This window comes from Siniperca chuatsi, linkage group LG18 (assembly GCF_020085105.1).
Source record: "Siniperca chuatsi isolate FFG_IHB_CAS linkage group LG18, ASM2008510v1, whole genome shotgun sequence".
Lineage (NCBI taxonomy): Eukaryota > Metazoa > Chordata > Actinopteri > Centrarchiformes > Sinipercidae > Siniperca > Siniperca chuatsi.
The window spans coordinates 20,302,921-20,323,980 of record NC_058059.1 but is presented as its reverse complement, the minus strand read 5'-3'; the positions used below and the strand labels follow the sequence as shown (position 1 = coordinate 20,323,980).

Genomic DNA, 21,060 nt, shown 5'->3' with positions numbered 1-21,060 from the left:
TCACTGAAGCACATGTGGCTGCTTTTTAAAACACTGAAAGACAAAGGAGAGGAGTGTGGTCAAGGTAGAGTTTTTGAATTTCACTTATAAGTTAATATTTCTACACTGTAGGATATATAAGCCTGTGAACTTCAGCAGCACAAGAGACTGAGTAGGTCTATCTGCGGGTGCACACCGCTACAAGACACGCCTACTACAGGACGCTCTCAAAACAGTCGCAGTTTGGTTAGGTTTAGGCACTAAAACTACTTGGTTAGGTTTCGGAAAGGATGATGGTTTTGGTTAAAATAAGTACGTTGATCCAGGAAGTTCTCTCAGGGTGTGTGTCGTGCAGTGAAATGGGCGTGTCATGTGGCAAAGTGGGTGTGCCGTGCTGCAGATATTTTGTGCACATGCGCACTGCTTGAAAATAAGGAAGTTGACGTAGATCAATGAAAACAATGCAGATGTGGCACCATAGAGGAGCAGTCTACGCTAGATAACAACATTTATGGTGTTTATTGTACCTGAAGTGAAGGTAAGAGAGGAACGAGAAGAAGAAACGAGTTTGAAATTAATATATTCGTGCATGTCAGGTGACGTTAGTTAGCTTTTGATGGAGCTAATGCTCCAGCGTATTAGGTACGAGTGTTTGTTAGATATAAACGACCAAAACAGGTTAACTCAGCAGTTCACATCTTCATTTTTAGTTGTTTGCTGGACAAAAGTCTCAGCTACATAATGTTATAAATTCACAGAAGCTAATCTCCCTTCATTAAGGTCTAAAAATGCGGGTTCAAATCCTACCCAACACCAGGCCAGTCAGGGTTCTGGTGTGGAAATACTAGCTCCTTGTATTGTACTGTGGTTTAGTGGCCAAATGGAAAGTCGGCGGTTCGCTCCCGGCTTCCCCCAGCGCACTGAACCCCAAATTGCTAGTGAATGCGTTACTTTCTTTCAACTGATGAGCAGTTGGCAGCTGCCATCAGTGTATGAAGTTGGAAAAATAAATACAGTCCATTTACACCTTACCATTATTTAAGAACTGTTCAGTTTGATAAATATCTGCCCTAGGTTTGAAAACACACCATATACACCATGTGTGCAATTGTAGAATGTAAACTCCACCTCAGGTTGTCAAAAACCTCAAATTCCCAGAAACCAAGGACTTGACCTCAGTGTCTTAAGTGGTAGCTGCAGTCCTGAAGAGAACCTTAATAAAGCATAGCAAAATATACATACACGAAGTAAAGACAGGTGACAAATTAAAGGAAACACCTGAATAAATGAGGGGATACATATGGAATGCCGGAGCTTCTAAACAGATCACAAGGGCTCACTGAATGGTTTGATGAGGATGTCACCAGATCTCAAGCCAATTGAACACCTGTGGGAGATTTTGTAGCAACGTGTTAGACAGCGCTCATCATCAACAACAAATTAGGGAAGATGTTTTGGAAGAATGCTGTTCATCCCTACAGTAGAGTTCAAGAAACAGGGATAATCTAAGATGAACTGAAGCTGTTCTGGTGGCTCTTGGTAGACCAACACCTTACTGTGATGCTTAATGATGGTTTTTCATGTAATTTATCTCCCATCTGCTCACAGTAGATTTATTTGAATATGTTAGAATCAGAAGACAAAGGAAAAGATGCTACAAGAACAGATACGGTTCTGTCTCTCCCTCTGAAACCAGTCCAGATGAATACTAATAAATACTCCCTCATATTTGTAGTTTTAGCTCGCATGCAAAGCTGCATATGTTTTTCTCAGATAATATAGGGGCATCGTAAACACTTTCCCTCTATTTTTTGCTAAATCCACACTATTCCCTTGCTGCAGTAAGTGCTGTAACTTCACAAAAACTATAACCTGGAGCTTTCCTCGTCACAGAGGCTCTGTGGTGAGTTGATGTGACAGCTGCCAGCAAAGTAGCGGAATGTTTCTGAAAGCTCCTGGCTCTGTGCATTCATGCTCAAGTGCACGGATGCATAGAGCCAAAATACATAAACAAAACTTACGCCTTGAGGAAGATCAGCTCACGTGTAGAGTATAGTCACACTTCTCTTGAGTCCCTCTGGATCAGATCAGCATTGTGGTATCTTTCTCTGTTTGTGTGCATGCTGCATTAACGCTCACTTGGCTTGTGTGTAAGAAATACAAGAAATAGTAGTTAGTGTGAAAAGCAATATCCATCATGGCTGAAAAAGGAGCACTAGATTAATACAAATTTCTCTCAACAGAAGCATAATTGGCACATTTATTTCCCTGTGTGCTTTCTAGGTTTTAGGTTTTGTAAACGATTTTAGTGGGAATGGTAATTTTTGCATTTCATTTTCACTGAAAAAAATATAAAAATGATGATGATTTTTGCTGGGGTCTGCACCAAACAAGCATGTTCCCTTTTGTCTGGAGAATATGATTTGTAGGCCGGGGCATCTCTGTAGCACCACAATGCTTAATTTATAATGGTATGTTGTGACCCTAGACTGTATAAAACAAGTTGTGACGCATTTTAGCTTTTATGAAAAAATTGCAGCTCCTGCGATTTGGACATTGCACATTGCCATATTGCGATTTGCATAATATTTCGATTGACTGTTCCCCAAACCAATCCGACAGAGTGCTGCAAACACCTCACTTTACTAATATAATAAATACTTTAAACAGAGGCAGGCAGTGGCCTTGCACTTGTTTAAACAGTGAAAATTAATGTTTACTGGAAAGTTATATGCTGACTAAAAATGTCAGTTCACTGTTTACATTCTCAAGAAGAGTTGACATTGCGGAAATGATAAAAGGAGATGATCTGCTCACTAACCTCTCAGTCTGCCTAAGATTTTCACTTGGGAAGGTGTACTGTAGCTTTTTAAAAACTGATATTTGCTCCAAGCAGGGTTGTGTGGCAATATATGTCATCAGACGATATACATTTTTCCACCGTGAGAGATTTTGACTTACCATTTATACCGTGGTAGCTATAACCCAACTTACCTAAGATTTCTGGATATGGGCCATATGTTATAAATCAATGAGCAGCAAACAATATATTGTTAAGGAGGACAGTTGAGAAATATGATTGGGCCACAAATCAAAGGTTACTGTGGAGATATTATAAATGATTACCTCTCTGTGTCTCTCTTTCCAAACAGCTCCTCTGCCATAATGAAGGCACCTAGAAGCAATATGTTGGGTACTGGAACATCCAACAACAAGGTCAAGTATTCACGGCTGGCTGCTGATGACGACGGCTACATAGACTTACAGGTGAGAGACTTGTTCTTCTTCTGTGGTAACTCTACAAACCTGACATTATCTCTGATGCCTCATGCTGCTCTATGCATTGCTCAGGAGCTTGCTAATTAGTAAACGTTTTACTACCACAGGAAATTCATTTGAGGTAAATCCCAATTAATGACTTCCTGGAAATGTGTCCAAGCCTTCTGTGATTATACCAGAAATATGAGTAGCTGCCCTGCAAAAGAACACGTCTGATGAACTTTTGCTTCTGTTCTGTGTCTGTCTTTTGTTCACTAATTGAACACTTTACAGTTCAAGAAAAGCCCGCCAAAAGTCCCATACAAGGCGATTGCACTGGCATTATTCCTGTTTTTGATTGGCTCCTTACTGATAATCTTCGGGGCTCTTCTTCTGTCAGGAACCATAAAAGTTGAGGTGAGTTTGGTCAGTTAATGTAATAAAATCTGTTTAAATGGCAAATTACATTGATGGGTCTCAGGTCCAGATTTTGGAGTCAGTGTAGTTGGACTGTGGTTGAAATGTGTCCCCAGTATATACATTTAAATACAATGTCTTGTTCTATTGCCAAAAAGCTTAGTCAAGCATTCTCCTATAATGTTTGGGTTCCATAAAACTGACAGTAAATACCCTGTCAGGCTTGTTCCCAGAACACAAGTCTCTTGAAAAACCATTTGTGACAAAAATGTTTCTGTCTGAGCTGCCTGCCCCCTGTCTGTTCTGAGTGTAATTCCTGTTTGGAAGATACAGATGGGTGACAAATTAAAGCAAAAACCAACATGAAGTGTCTCAGTGTGGCGTCAGGCCACCACGAGCCTCCAGAACAGCTTCAGTGCTCCTTGCCAAGTCTGTGGAACTCTGTTGGCAGGATGAACGCCTTTCCTCCACAAGATATTCCCTCATGTATATATACACCACCTTTATTTAATCAGGTAATATCATTGAGATCAAGATCTCTTTTGCAAGAGAGACCTGAGTACAGCAGATAAAAAACAAACACAGTCAGACATAACAAAAGGACATATAGCATCAGAGACAGTCACAGACATCACTAAATAGATATGAAGATGAAAGTTTATATTATATCATTTGGTCTAATGTAGAGGGTGGTGGAGAGCATTGTCTTACACGTTGGTCCAAAATCTTCTGTAGGTGTTGAGATCTGGTAGCTGTAAAGGCCGTAGCATTTTATTCACATAAATTTCAAACTCACCAAGCCATTCAGTCAGCCCTGGTGCACGGAAGCATCTGCATTTCAAATGTTTCTCCACTCTCAATCAGGTTTTTCCTTTCATTTATTGCCCGTCTGTATATCTCTGTTTGTCTTGCTCCTATATGTGAACTAGAGAAGCGTAAGCGTAGAGTGCAAAGGGCGCTGAATTAATTATAGAAGAATTTACAGGTCGTACAGAAAGAAAGCCATACAAGAAAATTGGCTAAATAAAATATCCTAAAATCTGCAACCTTTTGATTTAAATTAGGGACTGTCTAACCAAAGAATAAGTAAACAAGGTAACTGACTGGTTTTCTGCACTCGGTGCTACAATACGAAAACATTTCAGTCAGTACCAAAAAAGTACTGCAGTCAGATACCCAGCTCTGCTTATGACACAAATCTAGAGAGCCAACACAGCCTCCAAAATTTCAACTCAAGCAGTAATTAAAACACTCACACTGCAGTTAATCCTGTCTTTAAATAGCTATAATAGAACAGTTGTCCTGACATTTTATTGCCTTGCTGCCAGTTTTCTGCTCCGCTCTCGCTCTTCCTGGCCTCAATGGTTTTGTGTGTGTTTGAATATAACTAATGATTTTGATATTTTATACCTTGGAATGCCAGCTTTGGTGGATCTCCTGCTGTGGTTTCTGCTTTTTTAATTCATGACTCCAAGTGGGAGGTAACAGGGCCTGCACATATTATATTTGTAATTACCAGTAGGAGGTTAATGTTAATGTTTTTTTTCCCAGTCTGCAGATTGTGTTTGCAGAAAATTTAATCTGACAGGAAGGCAGCATCAGAGTATTTGAGCCGTCTACTTGCCAATTAGCCCACACAAGTTAAATAGCATATCTAATACCACAAATTACACAAGGTTCAAGCAATGGATAATGGAAAAATAGGATGCAGGCAGGTTCTATTGCAAGAAGTTGTAGGAGATTTGGGTTGAAGGTGGTTTAATTATTTTTTGGTTTCAGCTGTAGAGAGTGTGTGTGTTTATTGCCCAACAGTGTTTCTGGTGAACTGGAGCTATGTCAAAAATGTCAAAAACATTTGAACAAGTCAACCATTACAGTGGCAAATAAAATGAAAGGAAAATGAAGCACATATTCAAACAAGTTAGTCCTTCACTTTACTTTAACTACTTATTATTAATGCTAATAACAGTTCAGGTATTAATTAACAGTCGTATTTTAATCTGAAGAATCAATGGTTGGTTCCCCAAAATTAGAAAAAGACGTGTAAGTTATTCATAGGGGAGAAAAAAATAAATCTCAACACAAGGTCTACTTACTTGCCATTTCTGGGGCTTTCATCTGCATCACCTGGTCTTCATTAGTGGATGGAGTTTGCTCAGTTCTCATGTAGATAGCTCAGTTGTCATCATGTGACTTAAGTATGGAACCTCAGTCAAATGATGACAACTGAGCACACCCCATTGGCTGACAAAGGCCATGAGATGTGGTTGAAAGCTTGGAAAAAACAGTAACTGAACCATATGTCAAGAATTTTCTTTTGTCCAACTACAAAAACACATATTTAAAAGTCTGTTGTATGTTGTTTTGTAACTTATGTTTGTCACCTCACATACATCTCAATAGATACTGCACATGACACAGACAAACATAATGTTTAAAATGCTTACAACCACAATACGATGATAGCCATTGCCACGGCCCATGCAGCAGTGCATCTTTCAAAAAAACAAAAACATCGAGAGGGCTGCAGTAACTCAATGCCCAAGACTGCCATCTGGTGGTGAAATGAAACACTTCACTTGGCGTTGATAGAGCCTGCCTGTGCCTCCTGGTGGTTAGCTGCTCTGTATGTGAAATGACTGATGATTTACATGAAACCAGATCTCAGATACATGAAGTCATCATGTCTGTGTGCCTCCTACACACCCTTTCCATTCAGAGGGTGTTCATGTCGTGCTGGCAGGCGACGTGGAGATAAGTATGTTAAAGCCTGATGAATACATTAAGCACTCTGCGATGCTTCTTCCAGCTCCTCATTATCAAGTACAGTATTTCCAGTATATGATGTTTATGAGTAAATAGTGGGTCCGTCACACGCCTAAAGTAGATAAATGGTTCTCAAGCTTTTTGGCTTGTTAACCCCTTAATACAAAGAAATGTCTACATGTAACCCCTCGTCACAGGTTCTGACCCCCAAATACTTCGTGTTCTGCTCTTCTTTGTTATGTTTTTTTAGCATCCAGACCGCACCATTCCTGTCATCATCATAGGGCTGCTCGTTTTCCTTCCTGGATTTTACCATTTGAGAATCGCCTACTACGCCGCCAAGGGTTACCGGGGTTACTCCTACGACGACATCCCAGATTTTGGCGACTGAGCGGCAGCTGCTGATTGGTGGAGAATCCCCTCCTTTTGCCACACTGTGTAACCTGAGACTGTTGCCTGCTGTTTACTTTGAGTTTCTGAATGTATGTAGCAAATAAGGCAAACCTTTTAACTGTTTTGGTGATTTTTTTTTTTTTTTTAATTCTGTGTTGTTTATTCGCTGCTCTGTGTTGTCTTGTCCTCCACACAAAAGCTTGACAAACCTTAGAGGCTTTATATATTCAACTTTGTTAACAGTGAACCAAACATTTAATGAGTAGAGAATGTCAGACCAGCTGCTTGCCTGCAACAGTACAGCAACACGTTGCTGACCTACAATACTCAGCACTCATTCAAGAAATGATAACAAACCTTGGATGAGTAGTGAGACTACACAGATGCCTTTAACTTACTATTGCTTGAAAGACTGAGAATTTTTGTGTTCTTTGCACAGTTGCACAGCTGTTTCATATCTATTTAATTGTGACTGTAGTCTGTATATCATGAAAAGCTCTGGAGGCTATATTTCTCCTTACGGATTATATTTGCAGTACTATCCAAAGATTTATTACTTCGTTGAAGTACAGTATATTTTTGAATGAAATGTATTACTTTCTGTATAAAGTATTGCAGTTTGTGCATATTCGTTTGGTTTTGGATATAAAAGAGATGTATTTTTACATACATTTGCTTGATTAAAAAAAATATGGAATAAAAGTATAAATCTGATCAAGAATCTGAAGTTTTGTTACTGTGATTCTTGATTTCCGTCAGGCCCATTCTCTGCAAAGTACTTTGAGACATGATTGTGATGGCAGATGACAGCGATAAATTGTGAATTAAACTTTTTACATAACCAAGACACTTTATGATACTTACACTTTACATAAAGAAAACATATGGCATGAGGGGATTGGAAACACACACACACACACACACACACAACCAAAAGGTAATAAATAAATAGAAACATGTTAAAGTACAAATAATAAATAGATCCAGAACTTCCTTCCTTGTAATATTATGTCTTCATTTAAAAAAACATGAATATTGACTAGAATTGAAAGCAAGAAAAGCCAAGAAATCACACAAGTAAGTTTGATCTGTTGTACAGTCTGTTTCAACAACTTCTTTTGTTCAGAGAAGAAAAAAATCAATTCTGCATTTTTGAAATCATTCACAGAAACAGCCAGTGACAATTTACTTTTGGTAAGAAATAATCCGCCTCATAGTACACACAAACAGACTATCACTGTCATCACAAAACAGCACGAAAGTCACACAGGGAGCAGTTTACTTCATTGCCATCCCTGAATCTTCTTCAACACTTTTTGGAAGGGTGACATCTATGAATACGTTTAGAATCCACTTTTTTCACTTTATTAGTAAAAATAAGTCATTTTCTGTATTTCTTTTGACTCATAGGTCCAACAAATGTAACTTTTTTTTTTCCTGGTTTGGCCACCAACATCAGGCAAAGGACACCCTCTTGTGGTTACCAGTAACCCGAGTGCCATCAGGGGATTTAAGGGCTAAAAAAAAAAGTCTTTTCATCCTCTGTCTGCGCAAACAAACGATTTTTATTAAAGCTGCATTGGCCTAAACATTAAAGGGCTTAAAAGGACTGTGCTAGTAACTTTATTTTAATGTGGTTTGAGTCTTTTGAACACAGCAGGTGCCAGGGGAGGAGGAGGAGGAGGAGGTGGGACTTTCAGGAGCTCAGCAGCAAAGTGCGTCGATGCTTCACTGTCACCTGTACGTGAAATGAACACCTGATGCCGGCGGGTTTTAATAACAAAACGCTCATGTTTCAGGCAGTTTGCAACGCCACAAAAGGAACAAGGCCTACGTGTAGTTTGCCAGACAGTGACCTGCTGTCCACACGGAGCAAACTGACGCACAAGTTGGACTAAGAGGAACACACGAAGGATGTGTTTTTAAAAGGAAGTAACATTATCGCAGCGGCTGCCAGTAACCGAGCTACAGGTAGGATAAGTACAAAGAAAAAAAAAACCTGGAGTTAATGAATCTGGAAGTGTTTCTGACTTCCAGCAGCTTTGAAAGGATGAGAAATTAATGCTATGCGCTCGTGCTGTGGGAGTGAGAAATTTCCTCTCAATCCTCAGAACTGTGTCATGCATTTAAACGTCGGTAATTAAGTTTCTATGGGGGCTTTTCATTATAGTGTGAAACTGGCAGAAAGTTTGTGGAGCTTCAACCAACCTGTCAAATGACAGCTAGGACTGTGTTAATCATTTATACGACTTCTGTACCTATGTTGTTTTTTCCCTCGCTGGCATTTATTGTTTTAATTGGGTTATAGTGGTGTGATAACCTTTTACAACAGATTTTTGAACCCTTTAAAACTATGGTTAAACATGGATAAGCTAGTGGATGTCTGGACAACTGGATACATTGCTTCAAAAAGCTGCCAAAAATAATGCTGCATCTATCCCATCCATTCAAATCATGTCCAGGGCTTTAAAAGTGCAATATTACAAACATTTAATCATTCCACATTATATGTCTGGCTTGATTGAGTCTGTCAAGGGCACAGTTTCCCATAATGTGATATTTTCCTTAAAGTTGACATCATCAGAGGGAGGTGAAAGGAAATTAATTTTGTGTACTTTCTTGTGAACGAAAAGGATTTTTTCCTGACACCACCTGAAATATATGGATGCAGTACACACTTCAAATCCTGTACTTAAGCAGATTGAAGTCAATGCAAATGAGTATCTGCAAAACAGTACTGAGCCGATACCAGTGTTTTTGCATGCTTTATCCCAGTGCATTACGCATGGCTCAAAAGCCTGTTGTCTTGTTGATTTAGAATAAAGTTAATGAGGAGACTCATTTGGAAATTCTTCACTGAGTCACTCAACAATAATGTAACTTTGACAGAAATTAAAGGAGACATTAGGGGTGGGCGATACGGTATTGCCAATATCTACCTGTGGACACATTTCTACCATCGACACGGTATATACCGTCTTATCGGCCAACCCTAGGAGGCATTATGATCAGTGTGATGAATTATCCATGTCCAGAAAGTCTCTGCTCCACTGTAATGACATGAATGGGAACCAGCAACTGTCAGAATGTTGGAAAAACACAGTTAAAACTAAGTATTTCTTTATAACACTGATAGTCATGACTAAGTAAGCAAAATCAAAGTTTAAAAGAAACATTATTCTTTATAAAGAGTTTAACACTCAAACTCCATCTGCGTCATTAGGACTGTGTGGGTGTGGTTTGAGCAGACAGGCTTTTTAGCCAAGATTTGAGAAGTATTTGTGACGTTGCCCCATCTCTGCTTTTAAACCCTGACGCCCTTGCTTTTCTGTATGTGAGTGAAGAATATTTCATGGATTAAATCAACAAAAAGACTGTGGCTTTCATCTGGATTTGCCTGCCTGCTTTCTGATTCATAGAAAAGATACCTAATGTTTGTACTCTGAGCATAGAGATGCAATACCCACACAGTGGAAACCTCTTTATTTTTACTTTTCTCTCTCCCTTTTTCAATCTGTCCTATTTTCTCTTAAGTGCACATCAAACCGAGCCACGCAGAGGGTTCCTATTGTGATGGGAAGCTTATGTTAGAATTTGAAAATTGGCTTTTCTATATTATGTGCAAGCTATGAAAAAATAAAATGTATACTTACAGGGGGCAGACAAAATAATGTAATCACCTCCATGGAGAAGAGCTCAAGCGCTGAAGTAACTAAATCACATGAACAATTACTGCTGCAGAGGTGGGTTACAGCAGGTTGAATGCCAATGAGCCGCATTGCTAATGAGCCAATCAGCATTTTTTTTTTTGCTGCGAAAGGCATCAGCGGGCAATCAGCACTCTGACAAGAGTTTTCAAAGCACATCAGCCAACAAAGCTCCAAAGATCAGGTGTAAAAAAAAAAAAAACTACAGTAAAATGTTTACTATGTCAAGAAGAACAGTCACAAAAATCTCAATGAAATGAGATTGGCAAAGATTAACTGTGTGTGTGTTACAAATTGAAACGAGTCGTCCAAGTCTTCTCAATGCAGAGGCCTAATGATTAAACATTCAAGCTGTCAGACTATAGGCCTGTATGTCACTGCCTTACTTGCTTTTTATTGTTGTGATATTTTTAACAGGTCAAACCTTCTCACTTTTGACTTGATATTTTTTGATTTTGAGTCTCAAATCAAGTCTTTAGGGAGCTAAGTCAGAATAATTTTGATGCAGGCTGTCTTCGGGATCCAAAGCTGTGAATGGGCCGTTGGTGGACCGAACTGTCGGCGGTTGGATTGCATTGTGGGTAATGTGGGCGCCAGGTTTTGACAAGGAAGAAGAATGTGTGGAATAAAAAAGCTGATATCTCTGGTTCTGCTGCATCTGGTCTGGTCCACTGTGAGTCTGACAGTGGTACGGCTAAATCTGTGGAGTACGCTTTTAATGTTTTTAGAAGCAACTTTGGAGAAATGTTTGCCATTATGATTTTGTTAGGTCAAAGTTTAAAAACACCATTTTCTGTTAAGTGTTATAGCACATTTGACTTTTTTTTTTCCCTTGACTCTCACTCTGGTCAGAGGTTAATGTCCAATTTAGCTTGCTGGCAGATACAAACAGCCTTGAAACCATCCTAACCCAAAGAACTAATATCCTTTGTTTCACATTTCCTAAAGGATACAGTACCTGTAGCTGTCTAAATCAATACCTGGGACATTATAAAGGACATGTTTTGAGTGTAGACACGGCAGTACTCAGGTGAAGGAAATGGAATTTGATCGGAAAACAAATGTGTAGGAGCCCCTTTATCATTTGGTTTCAAGCGTGGTGGGGCAAGCGGAGGCAGAACTGCTGATAAATCTGTTACTGTGCCTTGGTCGCGATTAATCAGCTGGTCCCCATTTCTCTCCCTGTGTAGATTAAAATGGCAACAACACAGAATTTCAACAGCATGCCTGTCACTGACATTTCTATTTCTGTCAGATGATAAATCTGCCTGAGACAGGACGCTTTCTTTTGTGAGCTACTGGTTCATTTATTATAGCTTTTAAACATTTTCCAGAGTGCTGTGCTGTCACTGTGCTTATGTTTATGCATGTCCTCAATGTCAGATGAAGGAAGAATATGGCTGTGGGAAACGTCAAGAGACCATCTGTGTTACCATGGCTGAGCGTTTCACCTGTGCAGGCCGCTTTGTTTGGCAGCTCTGTGAGTTTTTAGTTTAGATTTAATGACAGAAAATGTCCTGCAGCTTAACAAGATTTTTTTGCCTCTCATCTTTCTTCTTGCTGTGTTTGCCACACTTTCCCTGCTCTCTTTCTTTCCTCCACAGATTTTTTTTTTTGTTGTTCCACTTTATTGCCTTGCTATTTTGCCACACACACACACACACACACACACACACAGATAAGGCTCACCTTGTCAGAGCAATAAAACTAGAAACAACATTTTTATTCATCTGTAGCGGTCTGTATTTGGACGCCAAAGCAGATGTGTCTGGTTATCTTTCTTAAATCAGTGACATGATGAATGTCATTACAGGGTATTCAGTCCTTATCATCTCCAGTTAACAAGAGCCAGTTGATGAATGAGGAGAAGATGCTGAGCATCTGTTCATTATGTGCCAAACAGGGAAGAGTCGCCGCTGCTGAGTCATGGCAACAGGCAGTCTTAATTTTTGCGTGCGTGTGTGTGTGTGTGTGTGCATGCTATTCTTTCCTCCCCGCCCACTGTGTGAAGATGAGAAGCAACAGAATCATAATGTTGAGGTTTTTACCTTGGCTTGCCTGGCTCAGTCTCAGCAAACACTCGACATTCGATTAATTCAAATGTAATAAGTTCAGGATAAACTCTCTGCTGTGCCGCTTTGCATGAAGTCACGCGGGTGAAGGGCAGGGGATAGAAGCCTGTGGATGTTCCAATAGACAGCGACCAGCAGATGCAGAGGATTTTTCTTGACTTTCACTTTGATTTCGTGGAAAATCTGTGTATGCTGTGCTGTTTGCTGAAGCATGGGAGTGTGTTGGAACAAGCACTGCAGTTGTTGACAGCTCGCGTAATTGTTTTTCACCAGTTCAGAATTTGCCCCAGCCATGAAATGAAAGCCCATAAAAGCCTTATGGTTAGGGAGAGCAGATATGGCCTGTGCTGCTGCTGCTGGGACGAGGGTGTGTACACCGTTCATACTCAGGAAGCACAGAGACATCATTCATTTGACAATACAAATCTATTAAAGTCAACCTTGTTATTTATAGTGGACCTTTTATCCTGTAGAATGTTTTAAACACGTGACCATATATGGATAGGAACTATGCACAAGAAACAAAATAAACAAATATATGAGCCTCAATTAAATTTTTTGCAGTATTACTAAATTAATTTGTCCCAAATAGATATTACGTCATTCATGTCTTAGGTGATTGCTTTACATGTTGTTGCCTGCAGTGTGTCATGTCTTAATGTTGCAATGTTTTATACTGCTTAAGTGTCGTCAAGGACAGGATTTTCAGGATCATGGACAATAAAGTTGTATTGTATTCTACAGTATGTGCTAATGTTGACATTGCACTTTGTGGCAGGTAGCATTGAAGAAATGAATGTATGTTACAATTTTTGCAACAGTCAGAAATGATACAAGCCACGTGCTGTCAATCAAACTGTAAATTCCAATTTCAATGAGAGAAGTCTTTACTAATAGTGAGTTATTATTTTCTTTTGGTTCTTGTTTTATGAGCTTTCATTAAAGCTGGTGCACCTCTGCCAACAATTTTTTCACTTCTTTCCTGCTTCTTTTGCATCGTGCCTTGCGTTGAGGAACAAAAGGGTCCATCAACACCGCAATCAATAATTAATATTATGCTATATTAATATGATGGTATACTATATAAGCTGTTACTTCTCAGTCTTTACATTCAAAACATATGATCAGCTTATAGAAAATATGTCAAATTATATAAACTTTTGCTTGTAATGGAGTATTTTACATTGCAGTATTGCTACTTTTTACTTAAAATGAACTTTGTAACTTTTGAGAAAAGCAACAGCACAATCTGAAAAGTTGAATTCATAAACAATATAATACACTGCTGCTACAGGCTTACTTAGTCTGGTATTTGACCAGTAGCTTATAGTGGTTGGCTAATGTTAGCTAACGTTAGCAAACTTTAGGTAAATATAGCTGTATAACAGACATTATTGAGTCAGCTTCCTGACTTTATGACTCTTCTCCATTTGTACTACTGTTACAATAGCTTAGCGTTTTAGATAAATTCTTAAGAGTGGTTTTGCATTTAGCATCCTCCAATAATTGTCATTTGTAGCTGCAGTGGTCGCGGTTACGCAAAAGTTACCTAGTCTTGCTTTGCTAACATGCTAACACGTGCCTGTAGTATTTGTCTATGGCATTGCCACCAAAAGTTAGCCTTTGCTCTTTACATGGGTATCCTGTAATTAACTTAGCTTAATGAGATGTTGTTATAGATGTGGCCTAAAGCAAGCAAAGCTAGACTGGTGTGTAGATGTAGAGCTGATATCAGCCCATTTCCTGTCAAATCTGACGTTAACCAGCATCAGCTGTGGCGCACTGTAAATGACCTGCATGATACCCGGACCAATATGTAGAAGAGAAGATCTTGCATCAGCATGTGTGGCGTTTACTCTGATTTCATGCAGAAGCTGGTAGCTTCTACCATTGGAGGGTATGATGATGATGTATTCCTTTTTAGTGTATGTGTGTGTGTGTATCTTAAATCTGACCTATCATGTTGATTTCCTCACGCTGGTTTACACATTTCATAAAATGGAAGCAGGGGTTGTTTTGACCAGATTGAATCGGTTGCTACATCTTGACATTAAGTTACACTCCTTGATGTCTTGCTGTAGCTTACGCTCCCATCAGCTCAGTTTATCTCTGTCCTTGAGTGCTGACTCTCCTCGCTGCTCTAGCCAAACATCTTCATTGATGTGCTCTAAATAAAACACTTAGATGTCGCTCCGCACATGACTCTCAAAAGATTCATGTGACATTTATGACATTTACTTTCAGAAAAGGATATAGGGCCAAGGAGTTTTCTGGCAGCAGAGGCAGCTCTGCCCATTTGTGTAATGATATGGGATGAATTCCAGTTATTGGAAAGCTGTATAAAAATCTGAGCGCTCCTCTCCCCCCTGTCTGTATAAGTATGACAGAAGTGGCAGCTCTGCTGTAGCCTTTTTAGTTTGAAATCTGTCACAGATGGCTGTCTTCTTGCGTCCAAGCCAAGGAAGTAATGTGATCGTGTGACAATTGTCTCTTTTGCCAACAGATTGAACATGATGCAGGTTGTGTGAGTGACAGATATGGGGTCAGCAAGATCATATTTGCAGACTTTCACTGTGGTGGCCGTTTTTTGCCTATTTTGTAAGTATCTCCATCGTTTGATTAGAAAGATATTTAGCATCCCACTGTCCTTTCAGCTAATCTTTTCCATGATATGTGCACACCATTGTCCATATTAATCATTCAATTTCTTTTATCACATATCACGTAAACTAACTTAAAGTAATTTGTCATTTTGCTTTTGACAAACCCAACAGTGACCACTGAAGGTGTGAGGCCAGAGGTGCGTGGAAAGGTCGGAGGTGTGGTGGAGTTGGAGTGTAGTTTTCCTCCATCAGACCCAGCTGCTGTGTCCTCAGCGTCCCTGCATGTGGTGGAATGGGTTCGACAGGGACTCGACATCCCCGTCCTGATAAAATTTGGATCCTACGCGCCTCGCGTCCATCCACAATATGAGGGTGAGCATCAATGGAAATGATCACAATACGTAATCCATCTGAAAATAGTAATCTGACAGGCATCCTTACTGTTCACTTACTGTTATTGCTATAATTGTCTAAAGCAGCATATTTTGGTATTATACATGCCTGCTCTACATGTACAGTATAATTCTGGTTATTTCTAACCTGGGCTTTGTTTAATATGGATTGATAACATTTGATTATGATCAAACGTTTGTACTTTTATGCTCTGGTGAGAACTTATTTACTGAGCTTGCTGCTAGTGTTCTGTAGTGTTCATGTCATGTCAAAGGAAGGAGAAGAAGAATGATTTTAAGTAAAGACATATCAGATATTTATATGGGAATTGGGAGGGGGGTCTACTTAAATAATTGTGTGTGTGTGTGCGTGTCTAATATATAGACACAGACACACACAGTGTTTTATACAGTGGTGTGCAAAAGTGTTTGCCCCCTTCCTGATTTCTTATTTTTTGCATGTTTGTCACACTTAAATGTTTCAGATCATCAAACAAATTTAAATATTAGTCAAAGATAACACAAGTAAACACAAAATGCAGTTTTTAAATAAAGGTTGTTGTTATTATTAAGAGAAAATAAAATCCAAACCTACATGGCCCTGTGTGAAAAAGTGATTGCCCCTAAACCTAATAACTGGTTGGGTCACCTTTAGCAGCAACAACTGCAATCAAGCGTTTGCGATAACTTGTAATGAGTCTTTTACAGCGTTGTGGTGGAATTTTGGCCCACTCATCTTTGCAGAATTGTTGTAATTCAGCCACATTGGAGGGTTTTCGAGCATGAACTGCCTTTTTAAGGTCATGCCACAGCATCTCAAAGTCTTCATTTTGTTCTTCTTCAACCATTCAGAGGTAGACTTGCTGGTGTGTTTTGGATCATTGTCCTGCTGCGGAACCCAAGTTCGCTTCAGCTTGAGGTCACGAACAGATGGCCGGACATTCTCCTTCAGGCGTTTTTGGTAGACAGCAGAATTCATGGTTCCATTTATCACAGCAAGTCTTCCAGGTCCTGAAGCAGCAAAACAGCCCCAGACCATCACACTATCACCACCATATTTTACTGTTGGTATGATGTTCTTTTTCTGAAATGTGGTATTACTTTTACGCCAGATGTAATGGAACACACACCTTCCAAAAAGTTCAACTTTTGTCTCATCAGTTCACAAAGTATTTTCCCAAAAGTCTTGGGGATCATCAAGATGTTTTCTGGCAAAAATGAGACAAGCCTTAATGTTCTTTTTGCTCAGTAGTGGTTTTCGTCTTGGAACTCTGCCATGCAGGCCATTTTTGCCCAGTCTTTTTCTTATGGTAGAGTCATGAACACTGACCTTAACTGAAGCAAGTGAGGTCTGCAGTTGTTTGGATGTTGTTGTGGGGTTTCAGAATGGCTGAAGAAGAACAAAATGAAGACTTTGGAGTGGCCTAGTGGAGATAAGTTGAGCAAACTGTTTGTGAATGTTTATTCAACATCTGTTGCATAATAGCCGAACCTTATATGGATTCAGATGTGAATTTGATACAGCATTCTAGTGAGGCTGACAGACGACGTAGAAGAAGAACAACAACAAAATGAAGACTTTGGAGTGGCATAGTCAAAGTCCTGACCTTAATCCTATTGAGATGCTGTGGCATGACCTTAAAAAGGCAGTTCATGCTCGAAAACCCTCCAATGTGGCTGAATTACAACAATTCTGCAAAGATGATTGGGCCAAAATTCCTCCACATCGCTGTAAGACTCATTACAAGTTATTGCAAACGCTTGATTGCAGTTGTTGCTGCTAAGGGTGGCCCAACCAGTTATTAGGTTTAGGGGCAATCACTTTTTCACACAGGGTCATGTAGGTTTGGATTTTGTTTTCTCTAAAATAACAACCTTTATTTAAAAACTGCATTTTGTGTTTACTTGTGTTTTCTTTGACTAATATTTAAATTTGTTTGATGATCTGAAACATTTAAGTGTGACAAACATGCAAAAAATAAGAAATCAGGAAGGGGGCAATTTTTTTTTTTTTTAAATAACATTAATGAAAAATGTATTTATTTATGAATTAAATACAGAGGAGACTGCTGAGCTACTAAAAAATACCACAAAGTTAGTCAGTCAGTCCACCACTTTGGTCCAGACTGAAATATCTCCAAAAACAATTGGATGATGGGGCGACCCGGTAGCTCACCTGGTAGAGTGTGCGCACAATGTACTAAGGCTGAGTCCTTACCGCAGCAGCCCTGGTTCGATTTCAGCCCGGCGCTCTTTACTGCATGTCATCCCCCTCTGTCCCCCTTTCCTGTCTCTTTTCAGTCCTATCCAATAAAAGCAAAAAAAAAAAGAAAAAAAGAAAAAAAAGAAATCTTTAAAAAACAAACAAACAATTGGATGGCTTACCATGAAATCTTGTACAGACATCGATGGTTGTCTGGGGATGAATCCTACTGATTTTTGGAGATCCCCTGACTCTTCCTCTAGCGCCACCATGAGGTTGCTATTTGTGGTTTTGAGTAAAATGTCTCAACAACTATTGGATGGATTGCCATGAAATTTGATACATAAATTCATGTCCCCCTCAGTATGATCTGGTAATCTCCTGACCTTTAGTCTAGCGGCATCATCAGGTCAAAATTTCATTTTGTCAGGTACTTTGGTGCATGACCAAATACTTAGCAAAACTAATAAAGAATCCGGCCTGGGCCCTTTACTGCATGTCGTCCCCTCTCTCTCCCCTGCCTTTCCATGTCATTTAGCTCAAAGCACCACTGTGCCTAAGTACAGCCTCAGAGAGCCGCTAGCATGGCTGTAGACTCTTCTTGTTTAAACATCCAATATGATAAGCCATCATTGCTGTAGTAGAGAAAGTAAAACTTTGCTAAATATCCCACAATAATTAAAATGACAGGCCTTAATGCCACCACATATGCAATTTCAGGCCATGGAGCATTGGAAATTTTGATGCAAAAAATGTGACTATTTATTTATTTATTTTTTTTACCACAATCAATCGTCATGATAACAGAAAGTAGGAATTCAAGGCCCAGGTTGAAAGTAATTAGAATGAAGATATTATGACATGCTTCAGTCCCAGCTTCTTCCACTGAAAGAATGTAACCGGTATCTGGGTCTATTTGGTACCACACCTTCATGGCCTTTCAAACCACCCTCAGTGGGAGCTACTTTTTAAAGGAGCTGAAACTCTCGCATTGCATCATCATCTATTGTGCACTTTCTGCCCACAGCTCCGAGAACAAAGAGAGTCTGTGGGGAAAAAGAGCCTCAATGGACCAAGAATACCTATGTGTAGCTCCTGTTATCCTTTAAAGTCACAAACAATGGGACTAGTGTGGACAAAAGCAAAGCATGTCTCAGTGGCTCAGATCTTCCTTTTGTCAGAGTCGCTTTCTTTTCCATAGAGCTGCCCGAAGAGAAATTCAACTTATCGACCTTTCTGAAGGCTATTTGAATTTCTGCTGGAGCGTCATATAGGGTTTTGACAAAAGTGCAGTTTTAGAAAGAAACTGCTCAAGCATGATACCACTTCAAAGAGTGAAATGAATTCTTACTGTTTAACATTCAGGTGGGAGCAGATAGCAGACAGCTAACTACCACTTGTCAATTATTTTCAGCAACTTGCGTACCGGTAGATAGTAGACATCAACATTAACAAATGAAAATGAAACAATTAGATATTTAACCTCTTAAATCCTACTTACCCGCTGTTGCATCATTCATTAGAAACTCATGCTGTGCAGCTAATCATTGTTCAAATCCACATAACTTAATCTTGAATTCTAGTGGCGATCTCAAAGTTTTCAAAGATACCAAATATGTCAGGCTGGGGGGGGTGTCAGTTAACCCATTAGTGGATCAGCAGAGAATGAATCCACAATTTAAATACCCAAAAAATGGGCTCTGGCTCTTTTTAAACCAAACAATGAATCAATTTGCCTTTTACCACCCACTGTTCCACTGTCTATGGGATAGGAGTATGTAGAACTGTAGGACTGCATGTGCTATGAAAAGTTACGTCAATATGAACATGTGTCAATGCATTACATTTTGTTTTTTCTGTAATTTTCAAAAAGAATGCCCTGTCATACTGTAAAAGTAATCCTTGTATGATGCATTTTGATTGGATTAATCAAAAATGATGATAATTATTAGTTGCAGCCCTAATAATAATATTGATACAAGATGATAAGGCTGTTGTTATTCTATAATTTTCTTATTGTCAACAAATCCCATGAAATCTCCCAAATCTCCTGAAGATTTAAATCTACTGCACTACAGTGCCCATGTTCATCGTAATGAAGGAACATGTCAGCCAATGTAACGATGTGGCTCATTAACATGTTTTTAATAATGTTTGAACAACAATGGAGCTCTATGGCACAGAGTAATAAACTATATTAGGCTTCGGCTAAACAGAAAATACATGTTAGTGGGATCAGTTCATTGTTGACTTTGGGATTAGTTTACAATAAGAAAAGTATAGAATATTGCCAGCCTTATATATTAGCACAATCTAGAATTTTTGGTATCACAGATTCATTGGTTGTACTGACATACAGTAAAGAGCGCTAATCATTGCATTTAGGTGTGTGTTTGTCAAAGGATCAGAACCTACTTCCAGCTGAGCCAAGGCCTTACTCATTTGAGTTGGATGCCACTCCCTCACCCAACCCCGAGCAGGAAATACGATACAGACATTTACATAGCAATAAAGTCAGGGTGAACCTTGGCTGATGAATTATCGTAAGAGGGAGCGGGGCAGACTTTAATTCCAGCCCAGGCTCATAAAAGACAGTAGCCTTTTGTCGCTGACTCTGAAGACGATCCTTCAATGTACACTGATGTCACACTTCATTACACTGGATGTTAGTTTCAGAAGCAGGGCAATATACTGGTAGTAAAAACCCTAAAGTTTGCCTACCCTTTGGCCAGTGAATTACACTTCTTGTACACCTCACTCAACCATAAAGCATCCTGCACAGAAAAGCACCTTCTTTAAAATGGACAGGTATGCTAATCGCATGCCTCTCCGGTAACAAACAGAAGGCTGCTGTTCTTTATGGGTACAAAAGGTTTGAAAAAGATGCTTTGTCCAATCTGATGCTGAGCTCAGGCTTTCTCACAGGTTACTGGCTGGTGTGTAACAGGTGCAGCATGGGAATCTAACGCTTTAGAGATGGAACAACTGGTGTGGATTTCACCTCCTCAGGCCATGAATGTTCTCTGGTGTCTCAACAGTTTGGCTTCAGGACCCAGAGTCCAACTGTTGGTTAGCTGCTCTGATTCTTATGTTTACCCAAGTGATTCACTCTGCTGAGGCTCAATTTTTTCCCACCATTCCTCCCTCTTCGCCACCTTTTTAAAAGGGTAAAAATTGAACTTTTCTGTTTGTATGTCACCTCCTCCATCGGTATTTTTTGTGTTTGACTGTGTGTGTAGCTTCACAAAGTGTGAGATACATTAGATTTCC

General features: G+C 39.5%; 2 protein-coding genes across 2 annotated transcripts in view; both read left to right on the top strand.

Annotated features, from left to right (window-relative positions):
- The first annotated feature begins 359 nt into the window (after positions 1-359).
- On the top strand, positions 360-7,527 carry LOC122865833 (transmembrane protein 230-like). Its single transcript, XM_044174737.1, has 4 exons — positions 360-517; positions 3,132-3,246; positions 3,532-3,654; positions 6,671-7,527. The coding sequence occupies exons 2-4, from the start codon at positions 3,145-3,147 to the stop codon at positions 6,809-6,811; spliced, it is 366 nt and encodes a 121-aa protein (XP_044030672.1). The 5' UTR covers positions 360-517; positions 3,132-3,144; the 3' UTR covers positions 6,812-7,527.
- Positions 7,528-8,491: 964 nt separating this feature from the next.
- Positions 8,492-21,060, top strand: part of igsf9a (immunoglobulin superfamily, member 9a) — a 61,258-nt gene continuing 48,689 nt past the window's right edge. The window contains exons 1-3 of the mRNA XM_044173914.1: positions 8,492-8,784; positions 15,096-15,190; positions 15,367-15,567. Of these exons, the coding sequence (XP_044029849.1) occupies positions 15,130-15,190; positions 15,367-15,567 (262 nt within the window). The 5' untranslated portion in view covers positions 8,492-8,784; positions 15,096-15,129. The remainder of the gene's footprint in view (positions 8,785-15,095; positions 15,191-15,366; positions 15,568-21,060) is intronic.